Below are 20,612 nucleotides of genomic sequence, written 5' to 3'. Positions count from 1 at the left end.
ACTGAATCTATTGATTATTTATTGAGTATCTTATAGCTTGTACCTTGGCCATTACACATTTGAATGGCTTAAGACTTAAGAGTTCAACTTATGCACCAGCAATTGCAATGGTCTTGCTTGTTTGAAGTGAATGTCAGCACTTCTCTTGATGTCCTTATGGTTTATTGCACTCAGTCAGTCGCTTTGGATAAGTGTCAGATTATTATCTGATAAAACTGCATCAGAATGAGCCTGGCTCTCAAGTAGGGTTGCAAAGGGGCGGAGAAGTTTCCATGGGAAGTTAAGCTGGGGAATTTTGAAACAAAAAAAACATGACATTTCAACAGATTCTTTTTTAACGTAGAACAGAACAAGTTTTAATATTTTATTGAACAATTATTTGTTTCATTGAAGGGACGAATTAAATAGTTAAATATTACTCATTCCCCCCCAACCCCACTCATTAAACAATGATCAAAAATGCACCCCCCATCCAAAAATCCAATTCAAAATGTTAAATGAAAAGAGCCCTTCTCCCTCCAAGAAGTCCCATTAAACATGCAAATCTTCCTTCAAGCGATCCTCTGCTTTTTGGCTAAAGCCTTTCAGTCAACGGGCTCTTCCTGGGCCTCATCAACATCCAACTCTTCCTCTTCCTCTTCAGTGTCACTGTCCAGCCTTGTTGAGGATGGCTCTGTGTCCGGCTCAGAGAGCCTTAGGTTTGCCCCGAATGCCAACCAGTTTTTTCCACTCTCACCTTTGTGTGGTCTCAATAGCCATACCGTAAGCAGCGTGCTATGGCATGGATATTCAAGTGTACTTGAAATGGCATCTGTTTGTTTTAGTCAAGATTATGCTAAAATATTACTTTCCCCAACTACCGTACTTTCCGGGACTATAAAGCGCACCTGCATATAAGCCGCAGCAGCTAAAATTGTCCGTCTGTCTTGCTCTCGTTCTGTCTCTCGTTCCACTTTTACTTTGGCGCGCTAACCTGTCTCACTCTTTTTCCGGCCTCCAGCTTTTCCTGCTGGAGCCCGCCGCTTAAAGGTAGCGGGCGCGGACCAGTCCTAGAGCCCGTAGAGTTAAAGGTGGTTAATTTTACCTGTGAAATCCTAGATTTAGGAGGTTCCCTAGTGGCCGTTAGCTGTACAAAGAAAATGGGGGAAAAAGTCGCGGCTTATAGTCCGAAAGTACGGTACATTTTAAGTTCCCCATGAAGAGGCCAACCTTCAATTTAGAAAATTCCCAGTTTATTCGCATAAATTCCCGTGGAAAGTTTCCATCTTTGAAAATTCCCGGAATTTTGCAACCCTCCTCTCAAGTGGAATAGTCTACTACCATTGAAACTTCAGCTACAAATGATGCATCAAACAGTCAGTCAGGATGTGTCTGTAATAAAGTTTAAACGGAATGAAATATAAAACAAGCTCACATTTCACTTCATCCAAGGGGTGGGGTTACTGTACTGTCGGGCGCAGAGCTTAGGACTTCTCACAAAACTCACACACAACTACAAAAACATGAATTCAAAAACGAGTAAGCGATCACACAACCACAACATCCCATTCATAGAAATGAATCCTTCTTCAATAGACATCTTTCCTTCATTGTCTCTGTAAGCAGTCACTGGAAGTAACCGCTGTAGGTCTGGAGCCTCTGTGATAATGGCAGCTAAAGTTACACTGCGATGCTTAATTAGCCCTGCAGCCATTTCAACACATGGGACCAGGCGGAAACCAAGATGGTGTAGTGTTCGAACTCAGAATAATGTGTGGGCGAGAGAGTCTGTGAAGCCTTTTGTCTCGCTTGAACATGAGAAATAGGATTCATCCATGTTTTGGAAAGCTGTTAGCCAGCAAGCTGTTAATTGTTAGATCACTGCTAAACATATGTTGCCTGCCAGTTACTAAACAGCTTCTGATGTATGAACAGCTCCCTCTGGACTGGAGTCCAGCTAACCTAAAGTATCCTTGGAAAACCAGGTCTGATTTATAATTTGACTGCCAAAGGAAACATGTACTGTAAACGATGTCCGACCACCTCGTACAGAATGAGTTAATCTATGCAAACATCTGAAATCATAGTTGTATTCCTGTGCTGTGGTTTTTAACGGTAATATCTTGGAGATTTTACAAAACCATTTGGTGTGTAACTTCATATTCTGTGTTTATTTATTCAAAAAGTGTGGTTCGCCCCGGTGAGGCTCAGAGTGAGTTTCCTGTCTGGTATTTAGTAACTGTTTAAACACAGTAATTAAGACAAATTATAGGAAAGTGAGAGACGAAAGTGATGTTTTCCAGGTCGGTTTTACAACACGATACATTTGATGTGTTTGTGTGGTTTCTCCTCCTGTTCTGGAATCAAGAAATCAGACCTTCAGCGTGAATTATCTTTTGTAAAGGCACAAAAAAAGTATATGTATTACACAGTATTATACATGTACCACCTGTATGACTTACAAGCTTGCTCCGTTTATTCATGCTTTACTGATCTGCTGTTGCTTGTTTGAGCCCCAGTGTGTAACAATAACAACGTGTATCGGTGTGTGCGTAACGTCGCCCAAATCCAGATGTTCTGTCGTTAAAAGGAATGGGTGTGTGTACATTTGATTCATTGCTCTCGTCTGCAGAACTTCATTGCAGAAGTGAACACTTTGTCAAAGCAAAGCTGGAGTCAGGATGTGGCGTCTTGTCTCCTGCAGGGATCTACCTGTTGGACATGATCTACATCGACTCAGCCTATCCTGCGTCAGACAGCATCATCGAGACGGAGCAGCGGACCAATAAGATGAACAACCTCCTGAGGGTCATCTCCGACCTGCAGGTGTCCTGCAGCTATGGTAACAATCTGATTACACTCGAGACCATAGTGTGATGGGAATACAACACATTACTATTAAGATACTGGAAGTCTGCAAGTTAGGATCACAACAACTTCTGTCCCATGTGATCGTGTTCTTTATTAGGATCCCCATTAGCACTAGCACTAGCATTGGCTATTCTTCCTGGGCTCCTCACACACTCAAAACATACATAAACATACAACAAAATTAAAACAAAACAAAACAGCTCATAATTTCATGCAATGTACAGTGCTGTATGAAGTGAAAACTAAAATGGTCATCAATTATCTTATCCTAACGGCCCGTCCACACAGCGGCGTGCGTTGAAGCTTCAGCGCTTCTGCCCATTCACTTTGAATGGGGAGACGTCACGTTTCGCCGAACTGCATTGTGGGAGCGAAGCGTAGATTTGCTTGCGTTGCTCGCAACGAAAGTTGAGCAATGTTCAACTTTTGAAGCTTCGGCGGAAGCTCTAGCCAATCAAACCGCTGCTTGTGTGTCCAGGGAGGGAGATTCATCTGATTGGTTGTTGGTCGAGTTTCAGACACGCCCGCCGGCAAGCTTCAACGCACGCCGCTGTGTACCGGCATATGATTCGATTGGCTGACGCTTCTGCCGAGGCTTCAAAAGTTGAACATTGCTCAACTTTTGCAGCGAGCCACGCCAGCAAAGCTCCGCTTCCCACAATGCAGTTCGGCAAAAAGTGACCTCATTCAAAGTGAATGGTGAAGCTTTCAACGCACGCCGCTGTGTGGAAGAAAATACAAATAAGTGTACATAATAATATATGCATACATAGCCACAGTTCAAATGTACTTTATAATACTTAAATATCTTTTTAGCAACCTTTTGAAATGTACTTGAGAATGTTCCTGAATGATGTGAACCGGTGAAGAGTTCCAGCTGACCACGGCTCTGTCCTGTTTTCTGTCCCATCTTTGATTTAGATTTAGATAATACAAACCTTCCTTCCATTGTATGTCGTGTTTGATAGTTATGTTGTGCATATTGCGCTATAAACCTTTGTGATAATACATCTGGTGAGTGAGTCACTGTAATATCTCTGACAACATTTAATAAAATAGAAGTTGACCTCTGTCTGACAGTTAACCATTTCAGCACTCTGGTTCTGCAGGAGCTCTGCAGTGCACATCGTGCTGCCTTATGTTGTGCTACTTGTAGTTTGTTTAAATCTGTTTCAGCAGCACTCGACCGTAAAACCAAACAATAATCAAGCTGCCACAGAACCAAAACTTGTCTACTGCCAGTTATTCAATGCAGCGTTTTGCACATACTATTGAAACATCATGTCGTCTTCAACGTCGTCCTTCGGCAGCAGGAACTTCCTCAGGTGTTCATCCTCAGAACTACAAGGTGCCCATCGTCACATGATAGCAGGATGTGATGAACCGTCTCATACTTTGGAATAAATGAGCATGCTTGTGGTTAAAATAGGCTTTTTGACTGAACACACCATTTCCTGCAGTCAGGCCAGTTTGAATGAAACACATGCAGGTTCCTTTTCCTGTATAGCAGGGGTGTCAAACTCAAGGCCCGGGGGCCAAATCCGGCCCGCGACTTCATTTTATGTGGCCCGCAAGAGATTGCAAAGAATATTATAATACGTTTATTATACGGTTACATACTACTTTACAGTATATCTACATATGTTCATTTAAATTAATTTCTTATTTTATAGTTATTTATTTATCTTTGATTTATCCTTAATTTTATGAATCTGTGCTGTCCTGTTTTTCAATCTCACCCTGTTGCTGTTAAACTACTGCATTTCCCCACGGGGATTAATAAAGGTTAGCTTATCTTATTTTACAGAAGCACGTTGCCCATAAACTACATGTCCCACAATGCATCTCATGTTGTGACATGAAAGAGACTTTCAATTGTTTTCCCTCGACTTCTGCTTTCCGACGTAGTTAATTATGAAGTTATTACCCTATCCAATAATAATCCAATGCCGAGGCAATAATATAATATAACACATTATTTCATATATATTATGTATTTATATAGTTACAACCGGCCCTTTGAGTGCAACCATAATGCTGATGTGGCCCACGAGGAAATTGAGTTTGACACCCCTGCTGTATAGCAAACATATTAAAATGATATATTTGCATGGGTTCTTCTTCTGTCCGAGACAAACGGGCCTGATGAAAACAGCTGGTAAAAGCACTGAGTCAGCAGCTTTGGAGCCACTGCGAGTTCAAGGGTCTTCAGCTTTTCTTCTGATTACTCAACATGCCATCGTTCAGCATCGTTTTACCAGAAGCCAAGTTATCAGCAGAGGTCTCCTACTCTCTAAAACAAGCACACTTACTTATTAAAGCTTAAAAACACAGAATAAAGCAGTTTCTTGTTAAAGATTTGAGTGTCCCCGGTTAACACAGGCCATAGGGAACACAAGCTAAAGTTTCCTCAGGTTGTTTCAAGACGTCCGATAAATCGCTTATCCGGTTAAAATACACAGTTCAAAAGCACCAACAACTGCATGACAAATCATAAGTGTATTCGTAGACATCTTAATCCAGACACGTTCCATAATACTGTCTATATTTCACTTCCTTCCTTCCTTCATCCTTGTATTCACTATATTCCACTTCTAGTTGTAAATGTTGTGTGTCTATCGTCACTAGATTGAGTGTTTCATCTCCTATCCCTTGTTCCTTCAGATTACTTGGTGACTCTGCCTCATGTCCAGAAGTATCTGCTGTCAGTTCGCTACATCGAGGAACTCCAGAAGTTTGTAGAGGATGACAACTTCAAGTAAGCTCCGAAATAACCAAGACTTCCCCTAAAAACTCGGTCGACCTCGACTTCATCCTGCATCCTTTCCTGACTGTAATCAAACTGACGAAAGCCTTTGCGTTGCAGGCTGTCTCTAAAGATTGAACCTGGCAACAGTTCCCCTCGCATCGCTTCCTCCAAAGAAGACCTGGCAGGTGAGACACACACCGATTACAAACTTGTTTATTGGAATCACCTATTTTGTTTTTATTAATACTATTAGTTTAACTGTCACAGCAGAGCAGACAGAATGGACTCGAACGCAACTTCAGAAGCAGGCAGTTTACACAAACGTCAGGTAAAATACATGTCGTTAAAACGAGTAACAAAAGCTCAAAGCAACAAAACAGACAAAGACAAGAGGAAAAGGGCACTGGGTGGATCTCTGTCTCTTAAATTGCCTCCACGTTTAACCAACATGTGAGTAGAGAAAACGATCACTGCACCCAACCCAGTCTCACTGCAGCAATATTTCATAATGTCATAATGTCAGCTGGGTGGAGGTGACGCCCAGTGCCCAGTTTGGAGCTTTCTAGCAATGAGGAACTGTAGATCTTAACTACCGTACTTTTCGGACTATAAAGCGCACCTGCATATAAGCCGCAGCAGCTAAATTGTCCGTCTGGCTTGCTCTCGTTCTGTCTCTCGGTTCCACTTTTATTTTGGCGCGCTACCTGCCTCACTCTTTTCCCGCCGCTTAGAGGTGGCGGGCGCGGACCGGTCCTAGAGCCCATAGAGTTAAAGGTGGTTAATTTTACCTGTGAAATCCATAGATTTAGGAGGTTCCCTAGTGGCTGTTAGCTGTACAAAAAAAAAGGGGGAAAAAGTCGCGGCTTATAGTCCGAAAAGTACGGTACTTGAAGACTGTCCAAGAGTCCGGTTTATTAAAATAGTTATTGAAGAGGGTAGGCTGGTTTGGATGAGTGCGTAAGGTGTAAATATGGACCGATGTTTGTTGGGTGGGTTAGAAGCCATCATGGATTTTATATGGGACATTTTGATGAGACTTTCGGATGCTACAGAAGTGTTTACGGAGGTTCCCTCTGTAATAACAGTTGTCAAAATGGTTAAATACGGGAGAAATCAGTAGAGGTGGAAGAAGTATTCAAATGCTTTACTTAAAAGTACCAATACATTAGTGTCAAAATACTTCATTACAGTGAACGTCATGCATTCAAAATACTTACTTACCTAAGTAAAAGTACTATTTGTTACGATCTCAGGCACTTAGGATGTTGGACCCAATTGCAGACAGGGAGACGGAGGTAAAGTATTGTAAGATACCGTACTTTTCGGACTATAAAGCGCACCTGCATATAAGCCGCAGCAGCTAAATTGTCCGTCTGTCTTGCTCTCGTTCTGTCTCTCGGTTCCACTTTTACTTTGGCGCGCTACCTGTCTCACTCTTTTCCGGCCTCCAGCTTTTCCTGCTGGAGCCCGCCGCTTAGAGGTGGCGGGCGCGGACCGGTCCTAGAGCCCATAGAGTTAAAGGTGGTTAATTTTACCTGTAAAATCCATAGATTTAGGAGGTCCCCTAGTGGCCGTTAGCTGTACCAAAAGAATGGGGGGGAAAGTCGCGGCTTATAGTCCGAGAAGTACGGTACTTTATTTTTCCATGACTGGCAAAAATGAACAAAAAGGTAACCACCAAAACTCTAGTCGAGATGACAAATCAGAGAACAAAAAATGAAGGCGCTCACGCAGGGAGGAATCAAAACCCTTTCATGAGTACCAGGAGCATAGACCAGACGGACTGACACTGACACTGGGAGACAGGGGAATTTAGACACAGGGTAACTAGACACAGGTGGGAACAAAAAGCTACTTTACATTTGTATGCGGACGATACCGTGATGTGCTCTGCAGGTCCCTCCATTCAGGAGGCTGGTGTTAAATTACAGGCTGTTTTTAACACTATTCAGACTCAGCTCTCTGAGCTAAAGCTTCTTTTAAATGTGGATAAAACCAAGGTAACGCTCTTTTCTAAAGCAAAGAAGACACCAGAGCCTGTTTTAGATATTGTAACTACGCAAGGAATAAAATTGAAGTTGTTGCCTGTTACAAATACCTTGGTATCTGGCTTGATGATTGTCTCTCTTTTAAACTTCAGGTCACTAACCTGCTTAAAAAGCTGAGGGTTAGGCTAGGGTTCTTTCTTCCTGTTTCTCGCTTGAGGCCAGGAAAAGGCTCTGTGACCTTTGACCTGTGCTGGACTATGGGGATCTGGTCTATATGAATGCACCTGCCCATTGCCTGGTCAAGTTAGATGCTGCGTATCACAGCGCACTGAGATGTGTGACAAACTGTAAAGCATTAACCCATCACTGTACCCTGTATGCAAGGGCAGGTTTGCTTTCACTAGCTGTACGGAGGCTCAGTCACTGGTACATTTTATATACAAAGCCATGCTAGGGAAACTTCCATCTTATATCTGCTCCCTGATCTCACGGAGAATTGTAAGTGGCTATTGCCTGAGATCGAATGCTGTGGTTTTATTAAATGCGCCAACTGCTAGGACTGTCTTAGGGAAGACAGCTTTTAGATGCAGCTCCTCTGTCTTGGAACAGTCTGCAAATTAAATGGAAACTGAACAATCTGGTGCCACTAAATGTTTTTAAAGCTCGGTTGGATGCTACTCAACCGGAAGCTGTTGGTACCTGTTCATGTGGATAATTATGTAAATGATGCTGGATGATGTCCTTTTGTTGTTCTGTTTATGTTTTTATGTTTCATGTGGAACTACTTGAACAGGTCTCCCTTGGAAAAGAGATCAATGATCTCAATGGGATTTATCTGTATAAATAAAGGTTTGAAATGAAATGAACAATCAGGGGCGGGCTGACACTGATGAGCACAGGGGACACACACGGAGTGACAGGTGAAAACAATCAGGAAATTAGACACACCAGGGAAACTCAAACTGACGACAGACACGAAAACACGGGGGAAAGAGACCAGACGAGACACAGGGAGGAAACATGACGAGGAGAACGGAAACACACCTAGACGTAGAAACGTGACATGACACAATAACCTATTAACACAATGTGCTTCAGGTATACAGATGTAAAAGTAATTATTGTGCAGAAGAATGTATATAATTATATTTATATATGTGACATCAGGTAGCATTTTACTGTTGTAGATAAACAAAGTAAAATATGTAAACAATTGGACTCTTTTGTGACTTAAAGAGGTGCATTTTTAGATATGCTGTTATTATATTGTTTCTCTTTTTAAATGTAGTGGAGTAGAAGTATAAAGTAGCACTTAATGGAAGTACGTTAAGTACAAGTACCTCAAAATTGTACAGTAATTGAGTAAGGGTACTTTGTTACTTCCCACCTCTGGGTATCCTGGTTCCAGTAACAGGGACATGTCCCGTTTAGATTTCCAATTTGAAACGTTTTACTAGGTATTCAGAACTCTTCTGCTGAGCGTGCAGAATGCTAGCTTTAGCCACCATGAACTAGCGTGTGTCTTAACGAGCTAATCGTGGAGTGATTAAGGCGTTGTGAGGCAGGGGAACTCATTATAGCGGGTTCCTGTAACTCGACTTTACCACATATGTTCCGTGATTTCCAAATTGTAAACTTTTTCCTCTTGTTTGTGGGAAAGGTTCTAAACAAAGAACATTCCTTACCACATTATCAGTTTCCCCACGAAGCCAGCCAGCAGACACAATCACATGCAGCTGTGTGTGTGTGTGTGTGTGTGTGTGTGTGTGTGTGTGTGTGTGTGTGTGTGTGTGTGTGTGTGTGTGTGTGTGTGTGTGTGTGTGGTGTGTGTGTGTGTGTGTGTGTGTGTGTACGGGTCGGAGCTTTTCGGAGCACTTCCTAGTCGACATGAGGTTCATGGTACTTTAAAAAGACCTTGATATGATATATGACAAATGTCACTTATTTCCTGCATCACGGGCCCTTCATTCGCAACATCAACATGATTACGTACACACACACACACACACACACACACACACACACACACACACACACACACACACACACACACACACACACACACACACACACACACACACGCAGTAAGTCAGTGTGATTGTTTGTGTGTTCCAGGTCTGTCTGAGGTGTCGGCCTCCATGAGGTACAGCCGGCGGCCCACCTGCCCTGACACCTCTGTGGGGCTTCGGATGCCCACCCCCCCGCCCTCTCACCACAGGAAGAGCCATAGTCTGGGGAACAAGTGAGTTGTATTCAGGATCTATCTCACCTTATGTTAAAGTCTGACCCGCACACTCTCAGTTAGGAAGTGTGTGAAGAACATGAGCACGACTGCGTCTTCCTCATCATCTCTGTATGCTTGTAATTTTTTTTTATCAAACGTACATTTAAACATGTTGTGCTTAGAAACAGTTACTTCCCAACTCAGAACTACAAAAAAAAAAAAAAGAACAAATTAAAAGGGGGCATGAAAACTACATTATATACTAAACCAGGGGTGTCAAACTCAATTTCATCGCGTGCCAAATTTGCATAAAGGTTGCACTCAAAGGGCCGGTTGTAACTATATAATATATATATCAAATATTATATTACATTATTGCCTCTGAATTGGATTATTATCGGATAGTCCAGGGCAAATAATTGCAAGTCTCTTCAGTGCGCATGTCACACAACGAGATGCATTGTGGGACATGTAGTTTATGGGCAACCTGCTTCCGTAAAGCGGCATGTAACCGTATAGTAAACGTATTATATTCTTTGCAGGCTCTTGCGGGGCCACATAAAACGAAGCCGCGGGCCGGATTTGGCCCCCGGGCCTTGAGTTTGAGACCCCTGTAACTAAACCTATCCAACAATGTCTACAATGTTGTATACACTTTAATACCAGGAGGAGTACAAGATGTTTTAGACTAAAAGTATTTCCCCTGCCTCTATAGTGTATTCAGTATTTATACTGGAGTGGTTATACCTACTGTGCTCTGAGGTCGTATTACATTATGCATATAGACTGCACATTTGAATGCTTCTCTCACAGCTGCATTTCGTTGTCATAGTAATCTGTGCAACAACACTAAAGTGGAGTCTGATCTAATTTAATAAAATATGAAAAGTGAAAGGAGAACAAGAAGCTCTCAACATGTGTGTGTGTGTGTGTGTGTGTGTGTGTGTGTGTGTGTGTGTGTGTGCGTGTGTGTGTGTGTGTGTGTGTGTGTGTGTGTGTGTGTGTGTGTGTGTGTGTGTGTGTGTGTGTGTGTGTGTGTGTGTGTGTGTGTGTGTGTGTGTGTGTGTGTGTGTGTGTGTGTGTGTGTGTGTGTGTGTGTGTGTGTAGTATGATGTGTCAGTACGGCATGTCAGAGAGCCGGAGCGCCACGTTTCCCATCGAGAAAGCCCGCCACCTGCTGGACGACAGCTTCCTAGAGTCCAACAGCCCGGCCAGGAACGACCCGTACAGCAACTCTGTGTCCAACGGCCTGTCCATGGGTACGTACACTGTGCCATCATCACTGTGGTTACTATGTGCATCCCACATACAGCTGTGGAGGAAGAAAAACATGTATGTTGTCTATACGTGAGTGTGTGTTAGTGTGTGTGTCTTTATGCTGCATGAATAACTTTAACCCTCTGTGCTTTATTCTTTTTTTCTCACAAACATGAGACCTAAAGAATAAACTTTTCGTGTTTGTTTTTTTAATAACAGGCAGCAGTGAAAGCTCTTTTGGGGAGGAGCTGTCTCCTGGGATGGAGAGGTGAGAGCAACACATCACATATAACCTACACATATATAGTACACTGAGGAGCTCTGCTAATACTCTCGGACCATGTGTCAAACAGGGGCCGCATGTACGCCACACTGGGCCCCAACTGGAGGGTCCCTCTCCGAAACTCCCCCCGGAGCCGCAGCTACGTTTACAGGTCAGTGAGAGGGAGACTTCGCCTTCATGGGGCGATAAGTAGGGATGGGTCCCGAGCCCCGGTATTCAATTATGATACTACCGGGGCTGAATTATGAAAGACAGTGGTACCGCTAAGCTCCGACGGTCTTTTTATCGGTACTGGAGACATGTAAAAAATATATGTCATGTATATTATTGCTACACAAACTTTATATTGCAGTTTTAGTGTCGCCAACTCTGTTTCTAATACGCAAAAAGACTGCAAGATGCGTCTATGATGCGTCTAGTTTTAGTATTTTCGGTCTTTCCAATCCAGGCGAGAGATCTCTCTCTCCCCGCCTGCTTGGAGGGGGCGGGGCAGTTTACACACACGCAGCTGCTACACACACACACACACACACGGAGGAGATGGCGGAGAGAACGCGCTCCGAGGTGGTTAAACTTTACCCGTCTCGATGTGGAAAATGCTCGTTACCAAAAGTGCAATAAGAGTTTAGCATGTAAGGGCGGTAACACGAGCAATGTGTCTAAACATTTAGCAAAAGTGCTCCACATCCAGACGGAGGAATGCACCGGGTTCCACTGTCTTTCTAGTAGCTCTGTAGCCCCGTCCACGAGTAACGTTTCCACGTCAGGTGTTCTGTATGCTAGCAGCAACACACGGAGCTAACTACATTATACAAACATGGGTTATGATTAGAGGTAACTGAGTTATTTAGTTTGTTAAAGTTTCAGCTATTCTGTTTACAGTTCTGTCATCAGATTATCTAATCTAAAACATTGTTGTTTCTTTTGATGTGAAATATTATTTATTTAATTTAAATAAAAAGCAATGTTAGTTTTGTTCACAATTTGTTTAGTTAGTTTACCTTTTTTTGTTCTCCAAAAGAACCGATAAAAGACTGGACCGATCAGCGGTATCGATAAAAGTAGTAGTACCGTTAAAACCTTAACGATACCCATCCCTAGCGATAAGAGTTAGACTCATGTGTTTTACTTACCGCATCCGTCATTTTTGACTCTACTGACTGAGCTGTAGATTCCACTTACGAGCTACGCGTACATGAGTAAACTAGTAACAAATAAAAACAAATCTAAAGCAGATAAAACCTGATAGAAATGTTAAAAAAATCACGTTTTAAAGCATATCAGAAATGTGATGCTAGTTTTTAGCAATACATACATTTGTACTTAATGCCAATTGCTTATTGTTATCATGCCTTATTGAAGATGCACTTGTCTGTATGTGGCCCATAATGAAATGTAGCGCCCTCTGCATGTTGTTTTTAGTCCTATATTAGTTGTGAGTATATTTATGTAACTCGACTAGAGTCAATGCGGATGTTTTAGATTGGCTATATGTACTAAGGATATATAAATAATAATATCATTTGAACCATACATGCTCCTACTTTTTGTTCCATGGCTATCTGTAACAAGTAGGGATGTAACGATATATCAAATATATCGCGGTAAATAAATGTCTCAATACCGTCGTAAGACTGACAAAATCTACCGCGATTTAAAAAAAGTTTTTTTAAAAATAATTTTTTTAAACCTTTATTTAACCAGATCTCTTTTTCAAGAGAGACCTGTCCAACATAGTGAAAAACTAAAGTGAAACTTGATTTATTCTATTGCAGGGTCTGATTATTATATTGTTGACACTTTAAAATACTACTATCCTACTAAAATGCTGTACAAATTAGATGTATTATTTAATAAAGAAAAAAAATTCAAGTAAAAAAAAATAAAATAAATTGTTTCCTTTATTTTCAATATCGCGATAAATATCGTACCGTGGACTTTTTATCACAATATTATCGTTCCGTGAGTTTTTGGTATCGTTACATCCCTAGTAACAAGACTTCCTGGATCCTTCTATCGTAAAACATTTGATGCTAAAGTAACATCGTCCTTATGGCGCATAAGGCTTTTCTTTTTGTCGCTGCTTTTAATTGAACTATTCATATCTTAAACTGCACTGTAACTTTTATCCATGTATTTTTCCTTTTAATGTTTATTTTATTAGCTTTTCTTTTTTAATGCTTAATGTCTTTCATTTTTTGTAAAGCGCTTTGAATTGCCTTGTGTTGAAAAGTGCTATATAAATAAACTTGCCTTGCCTTATGTCGTATTGTGTTTGCATCTCTTCTCCTCTCTCCAACAACGTCAGCTCCTCCGCTGCCAACTCCTGCCACGGCTGCAGCGAGGAGGACAACGTGACAGTTGAAGGGCCGCTGAGGAGGAAGACCCTTCTGAAGGAGGGGCGCAAACCCAAGGTACATTTAGATTTCACTGAGATTCAAGATACTTCTCTCGAACACGGTTGAGTATGTGAACAAAGAATACCGCCTTTACAGCTCACGCCAAAACATGGTTCACTGAGAACTACACCTGCACACACCAGTCTGTGTTGGACATGTGTGTGACATGTTGTGATCATGGATGTAGTTTCTGTTGTGTGACATGTATGTTTGCATTGTATTGTTCTGTAACTAATGCTGTTGATGTATTGTGATTTTAAAAAGGCGTCTCTTATCTTCTGGAAGCGGCCCCATTTCCTGTTGTGTGTGACAGTTGGTCCATGGCGGCTGTCCACGACACTATAAACAAATCAACTAAATGCATTTTATGAAAAAAGTGAGTGAGATGTTTTCAGAATCACGTGTTTTTGTTTTGTCGCAGTTGTCTTCGTGGACCAGATTCTGGATCACTCTGTCTGGATCAACTCTGACTTTCTTTGGGGCCAAAGCTCTGAGGGCCTCTGAGAGAAAACATGTGGGTTTGCTTTCATGCCTTTCAGTCCTTTAGACTTAAGACTGTTAAACACCTGAACTAGGACATCCATAGCAATTACCTGTTTGCAACTTACAGTACAAACGATGTGTCACTTGTATATAGACTCTTATTGCACTATTTCTATTCTATTCTATTTGACTTTATCATTTCATATCGGTTCCGTTCAGCCCTCTGTATTCATGCAGATACAGTGTGTGTAGTTCTGACTCCCGTGCTCATGTCTTTGCCCCAGTATAAGTCCAGCCCCTGTAAGAAGGTGTGTGTGACGGGGTGGATGGTGGTGCTGCCAGACAACCCGGCCAGACCCAACATCTTCCAGCTGAACGACCCTGACAAAGGTCAGCTCCCTCCCTCCCCCCCCCCCCCCCCCCCCCCCCATACAGCGCCAGCTCCTTCCTGTGTTCATCAGAGAATCACAACTTGTGTCTCTTCACAGGAAATGTTTACAAGTTCCAGACAGGATCCAGGTTCTCAGCCATCATCTGGCACAAGAACCTGGAGGAGGCGTGTCGGAGCAGCAGACCTCAGGTAGGTTACACACACACACACACACACACTCGCAGATCTTCCACTATTACATTTATTTCTCACTTTAAATAAACAAACTGAGGTGTTATTGTTATTATTCTTGACATTTAAAGACATTAATTACAAGATATGATATCTTGATATATATATATATATATATATATATATATATTGATATATTGATATGGGCAATGATGTATGTAGTGGGTTACATGTTATAGGCATTTACAAAGTTTGTAGTCCATTGTTTAATAGTATTTTATATATTCATCATATCAAAGTTGCAGTGCAGACGGCAAATTACTTCATCCTTCTTCAGCAATGTCTTGCCTTTAAGAAAAGGTCCAGGGTACGCCCAGAAATGTAAAGGTGTCAGTCATCCTCTTTTACTCTCTCAGCAATATTCTTGTTCCTGTTCACCGTTAAATAACAAAATAACTTTACTTCATATGTTCACCAGACACATGACTCATTATGGAAGCTGAGGTTGCTCTGTATCTGCTGAATATATATATATATATATATATATATATACATACCGTACTTTTCGGACTATAAGCCGCGACTTTTCCCCCCATTTTTTGTGTACAGTTTACGGCCACTAGGGAACCTCCTAAATCTATGGATTTTACAGGTAAAATTAACCACCTTTAACTCTACGGGCTCTAGGACCGGTCCGCGCCCGCCACCTCTAAGGGCGGGCTCCAGCAGGAAAAGCTGGAGGCCGGAAAAGAGCGAGACAGGTAGCGCGCCAAAGTAAAAGTGGAACCGAGAGACAGAACGAGAGCAAGACAGACGGACAATTTAGCTGCTGCGGCTTATATGCAGGTGCGCTTTATAGTCCGAAAAGTACGGTGTATATATATACAGGTTTGCTAACAGGTTTGCCAACAGAGCCTTATATGGTCATGATATAGCCTGACATTAATATTTTGTTGCAAATGGGAAAAAAATATCAAATCGAAAAGTAAAAGCCTACAAATATTTGAGTTATTTGTTAAACTTTGGATGCATTTCCCCCCCAGCCTAACTGTCCAATTCCTTAGAATCCCATGCCTCCATGACTGCATTACTAATGGATTTTAGTTATTTTTTTAGTTTCTGGTCGTAGCACTTAAAAGGTTTGGCTTATTTGACGCTAATATATCTGCAGCACTCTCGCTGTCCCGAGGTAGTCTGGTTAATGGCACTTATTGTATGTTGCTTTGTGTTGAATCATCAGGACAAGGAAATACAATTATGTACACATTTTGTTTTTTTCCAATTTCTTAAAATATATATTAAATATGTAATGCTCTTCTTTCCACAGATACCAGCAAACCTCATGTCGTTTGAATGAGAGCAGACTCCAACCAGCGGGACGTTAATGTGCCAAACTCATGGGGTTTGGGAAGCAGAGACTCAAACAGGGACCCCAGTGGAGAGATGAAGAAGTGATGATGAAGAAGTGATGAAGAAGCTGGATACGTGACTGTGTACGCCAACACCTGCTTTCTTTCTTTACCAGGACTAAATTAAATGTGAACTGTGGACAACTTGAGTTAATGGAGGACTTTGTTAAGCTGCTTAAAACATGTGAACGGCGTATGTTTTTTGGCCCATGTTGGGTTTCTGTTTGGGGCGGACGAGGAGCAGACCAGTGTTAAACAGCCTCTCCATGGAGCTCGGGGTTTAACACAGAAACCCCTTACCACTTTTAATCGAGTGGTTACATTTGTGAATCTATTTCTGCATTTCATCATACCGGGAAAAAGAGTAGGAAACGAACCGACGGAAAATGCGACGGTTTTATTATCACGGTGGAAGAGCAGAGGAGGAGTCTTCGTCGCCTTCGGCCCTGTGACTTACGGACTGAACATGTTCCTAAATTGTAGAATTAGTAGTCGTACGTAAACACTAGGGAAGCATGAAGAGGGCTTTTAGAGCCTGAAGGTCACTCACCCCCCCCCCCCTCGCTACCTCAGCTGGTAGTCCGCCTGCTCAACAAGGTTTACAAGTAGCAACGAGCCACATTTTCTACAGAACAAATCTCAACACCAGGTGATCATTACAATCAGTAGCCAATCAGAGGAGCCAGCTGTTTCCAAGCAATGAAGTACAACACTTTGGGTGGGTGTAAATACTGTGTTTATTTGTAAAAGAGTTTATTTTTTGACAGTTGGCCATAAAAGGGAAACATTATATTCGATTCGCCAATCTAACTTCAAAATGAAGGAATGAGGGAAGACGTTGGTAAATAACCTGCGTCAGAAGCAGCATTGCATTTTTGTTTAAGGGTAATTGTTTATCACAACTTGGATTGTTTTGAAGACGTTTGGACTTGGTTATGAGAGAGAGAGAGAGAGAGAGAGAGAGAGAGAGAGAGAGAGAGAGAGAGAGAGAGAGAGAGAGAGAGAGAGAGAGAGAGAGAGAGAGAGAGAGAGAGAGAGAGACATCCTTTTGTAACGCTCCAACACATTGTACGTGAAAGGCGAAGGGGCGGGATATATCTAAGCGGTTGACCAATCACAACAGAGCCGGCCAGCTAACCAATCAGAGCAGACTGGGCCCTGATTTCAGACGGAGGGTGAAAAGAGGTACAGGCAGTATGAGAGAAATAAAGAGCTTTTTAAACATTAAAGCAAGGAGACACGTCACAGTAGAGACACTACATACCAATATGAAACTAGAAATAGGGCCTCTTTAAGATGAACACCCTTTAAGGATGCATCGGGAAACAAAGGGTTCAAGATAATCTGATTCATATGTTGGTTTGTTTCCAATCTATCAGCTAAGATCCCAGTTGTGATAAACCCGAATGGTCCTTCTAAGAGTAGAAACATTTCAATGGAGAAGAACTAATTAACTAATGCCATATTTGTTTCCCTGTTGTAACTGTCAGTCATTTATTTAAAATATTGCAAAAAGAAGATTGAGAAACAATTACAATACTTGTCAAGTGTAATCATGTCGTAAAGAATTTCATAATTTTGATGTTTTTCATTCATGTCCTTGACTTAAAAAAAAAATGTGGACTACTTTTAACATTTCTTCAACTAGTCCAAATGTTGTGTGATTCAGTCGTGAAGGCTGTGTGTAATATGAAGAGGACCACAGCTGTGATTAAGCCCATTCAATACAAGTCTAATCATTTATAGAACAGCTAATTTCCATTCGTTTCTGTAGGAAATCCATCAGCAGCTGAAACTCGCCTATTTTGATTTATCGGAGTGTGTATGAAGGGTATAAATTGCAGAAAAAATGGAATTGCATAACCCGAAAAAGTCTTTGCTAATTAATTTAAAAAATAACCATGGAAACCGATGGTTGAGAAAACACACCATGTGGTCCTTTTTAAACCACAGCGCATTTCTTCTTATTGTGAAAGTAGAATTTCATTTTCATCCAGTAAAATAGACCATAAAATGTGCACACTCTACACCAGGGGTGTCAAACTCAATTTCATCGCGGGCCACATCAGCATTATGGTTGCACTCAAAGGGCCGGTTGTAACTATATAAATATATAATATATATAAAATAATGTGTTATATTACATTATTGCCTCTGAATTGGATTATTATCGGATAGGATAATGACTTAGTAATTAACTACGTCTGAAAGCAAATAATTGCAAGTCTCTTCAGTGCCATGTCACAAAACGAGATGCATTGTGGGACATGTAGTTTATGGGCAACCTGATTCTGTAAAGCGACATTTAATCGTATAATAAACGTATTACATTCTTTGCAAGCTCTTGCGGGGCCACATAAAATGAAGTCGCGGGCCGGATGTGGCCCCCGGGCCTTGAGTTTGACACCCCTGCTCTACACATCACCTGTGAATTACTGAGCCTGTGTTTTGGTTTTTATTAAGTATTGTACCATTTTATTATTGCAGACGAGCTGAACAAGGTGTACTGCATTGATGGATATTACTGCATTACTTTTACGATGAGTGTAAACAAACATGTTGCCGTCATGTCACTTTGCTGTTGATGTACACTTTATTCAACGTTTTTTATTTCACACGCTATTTGAAGACTACCACTTCAGTAAATATGTATAATTAAAGAAACAGTTGAACATGTTGGGGTTGTAGCATGCTTGTTTAATATCTTAAGACTCTGAAGTGAAATTCAAATGATTTTATCCGTCCAGTATAAACTGTGTCACGTATACTACGTTTTTAGGTCCCAGTGAGTGGTAGTTTTGATACTTTAACTATATTTTGATGATAATACTTTTCTACTTTGACTTGAGTAACATTTTGATTGCAGGACTTTTACTGTAACAGAGTATTCCTACACTCTGGTACTTCTACTTTTACTCAAGCACAAGATCTGAGTACTTCTACTCAAGTACAAGATCTGAGTACTTCTACTTTTACTCCAGTACAAGATCTGAGTACTTCTACTTTTACTCCAGTACAAGATCTGAGTACTTCTACTTTTACTCAAGTACAAGATCTGAGTACTTCTACTTTTACTCAAGTGCAAGATCTGAGTACTTCTACTTTTACTCAAGTGCAAGATCTGAGTACTTCTACTTTTACTCAAGCACAAGATCTGAGTACTTCTACTTTCACTCAAGTGCAAGATCTGAGTACTTCTACTTTTACTCAAGCACAAGATCTGAGTACTTCTACTTTTACTCAAGTACAAGATCTGAGTACTTCTACTTTTACTCAAGGACACGATCTGAGTACTTCTACTTTTACTCAAGCACAAGATCTGAGTTCTTCTACTTTTACTCAAGCACAAGATCTGAGTAGGCTACTTCTACTTTTACTCAAGTACAAGATCTGAGTACTTCTACTTTTACTCAAGTACAAGATCTGAGTACTTCTACTTTTACTCAAGTACAAGATCTGAGTACTTATACTTTTACTCAAGTACAAGATCTGAGTACTTCTACTTTTACTCAAGTACAAGATCTGAATACTTCTACTTTTACTCAAGTACAAGATCTGAGTACTTCTACTTTTACTCAAGCACAAGATCTGAGTACTTCTACTTTTACTCAAGCACAAGATCTGAATACTTCTACTTTTACTCAAGTACAAGATCTGAGTACTTCTACTTTTACTCGAGTACAAGATCTGAGTACTTCTACTTTTACTCAAGAACAAGATGAGTTATTTTCCCACCTCTAGTCCCAGCGGAGTACGATGACTGTTTTAAGTATTGGATTGGATAATAATAATAATTCAAAGTATGAGATTATATACATTCCTTAATGAGAGAATACTTCCTATCAAACGAGATAAACAAGAACAAGTTAATCTTACCTCTTTTGACTTATGTTGTCACCTTTTTGAAAAGCCTGATTTTATTTAACTCTCCTATTGTCTTCGTCCCCCCCCCCCCTTACTTTGGTGTCCGCAGTCAAATTTGCTGTTTTAACTGCTTTTACATTAACACAAAAACCATTAATCTTCACCACATTTCATTTAACACCCTTTCAAACTGTACATATTGTATCAGACTACTGGTATACATGAAAAACTGCAGCGAACAAAGAATAGACACTGAACATGTATTGCGTGTGCCAGGTTTGATCCATGTGGGGGGAGGGGCACATAAGAGCGGGAAATGTGTTATTGTTCTGTGTGTGTGTTTGTGTGATCCATGTGGGGGAGGGGCACATAAGAGCGGGAAATGTGTCAAATTCTGTGTGTGCGTGTGCCAGGTGTGATTCACAAGGGGGGATTGGGCACATACTGTAAGGGGGGGGGCACATACTGTAAGGGGGGGGGAACACATCTAGTGTGTGCGTGTGTGTGTGTTTATCTGATCCGGATGGTTACTAATTCCTTTTCT

General features: G+C 41.2%; 2 protein-coding genes across 2 annotated transcripts; both read left to right on the top strand.

Moving 5' to 3' along the window:
• The first annotated feature begins 537 nt into the window (after positions 1–537).
• On the top strand, positions 538–9,833 carry LOC117456502 (ras-specific guanine nucleotide-releasing factor RalGPS1-like). Its single transcript, XM_071205073.1, has 6 exons — positions 538–698; positions 2,166–2,191; positions 2,684–2,821; positions 5,515–5,608; positions 5,717–5,784; positions 9,703–9,833. The coding sequence occupies exons 1-6, from the start codon at positions 538–540 to the stop codon at positions 9,831–9,833; spliced, it is 618 nt and encodes a 205-aa protein (XP_071061174.1).
• Positions 9,792–18,880, top strand: LOC117456038 (ras-specific guanine nucleotide-releasing factor RalGPS1-like). Its single transcript, XM_034095751.2, has 9 exons — positions 9,792–9,829; positions 10,919–11,070; positions 11,288–11,336; positions 11,422–11,502; positions 13,660–13,765; positions 14,172–14,264; positions 14,518–14,623; positions 14,722–14,813; positions 16,123–18,880. The coding sequence occupies exons 2-9, from the start codon at positions 10,920–10,922 to the stop codon at positions 16,150–16,152; spliced, it is 708 nt and encodes a 235-aa protein (XP_033951642.1). The 5' UTR covers positions 9,792–9,829; position 10,919; the 3' UTR covers positions 16,153–18,880.
• Positions 18,881–20,612: the final 1,732 nt, after the last annotated feature.

Source organism: Pseudochaenichthys georgianus, chromosome 12, assembly GCF_902827115.2.
Source record: "Pseudochaenichthys georgianus chromosome 12, fPseGeo1.2, whole genome shotgun sequence".
Taxonomy (NCBI): Eukaryota; Metazoa; Chordata; class Actinopteri; order Perciformes; family Channichthyidae; genus Pseudochaenichthys; species Pseudochaenichthys georgianus.
The sequence above is the reverse complement of the archived record's forward strand: the minus strand, read 5'-3'. Positions and strand labels throughout refer to the sequence as shown.

Coding starts and splice junctions, on each gene's coding strand:
- LOC117456038 (XM_034095751.2), top strand. CDS start 10,920: ATGATGTGTCAGTACGGCATGTCAGAGAGCCGGAGCGCCACGTTTCCC. Junction 11,071..11,287: donor GTCCAACGGCCTGTCCATGG/GTACGTACACTG, acceptor TTTTAATAACAG/GCAGCAGTGAAAGCTCTTTT. Junction 11,337..11,421: donor CTGTCTCCTGGGATGGAGAG/GTGAGAGCAACA, acceptor TGTGTCAAACAG/GGGCCGCATGTACGCCACAC.
- LOC117456502 (XM_071205073.1), top strand. CDS start 538: ATGCAAATCTTCCTTCAAGCGATCCTCTGCTTTTTGGCTAAAGCCTTT. Junction 2,822..5,514: donor GCAGGTGTCCTGCAGCTATG/GTAACAATCTGA, acceptor TTGTTCCTTCAG/ATTACTTGGTGACTCTGCCT. Junction 5,785..9,702: donor CTCCAAAGAAGACCTGGCAG/GTGAGACACACA, acceptor TGTGTGTTCCAG/GTCTGTCTGAGGTGTCGGCC.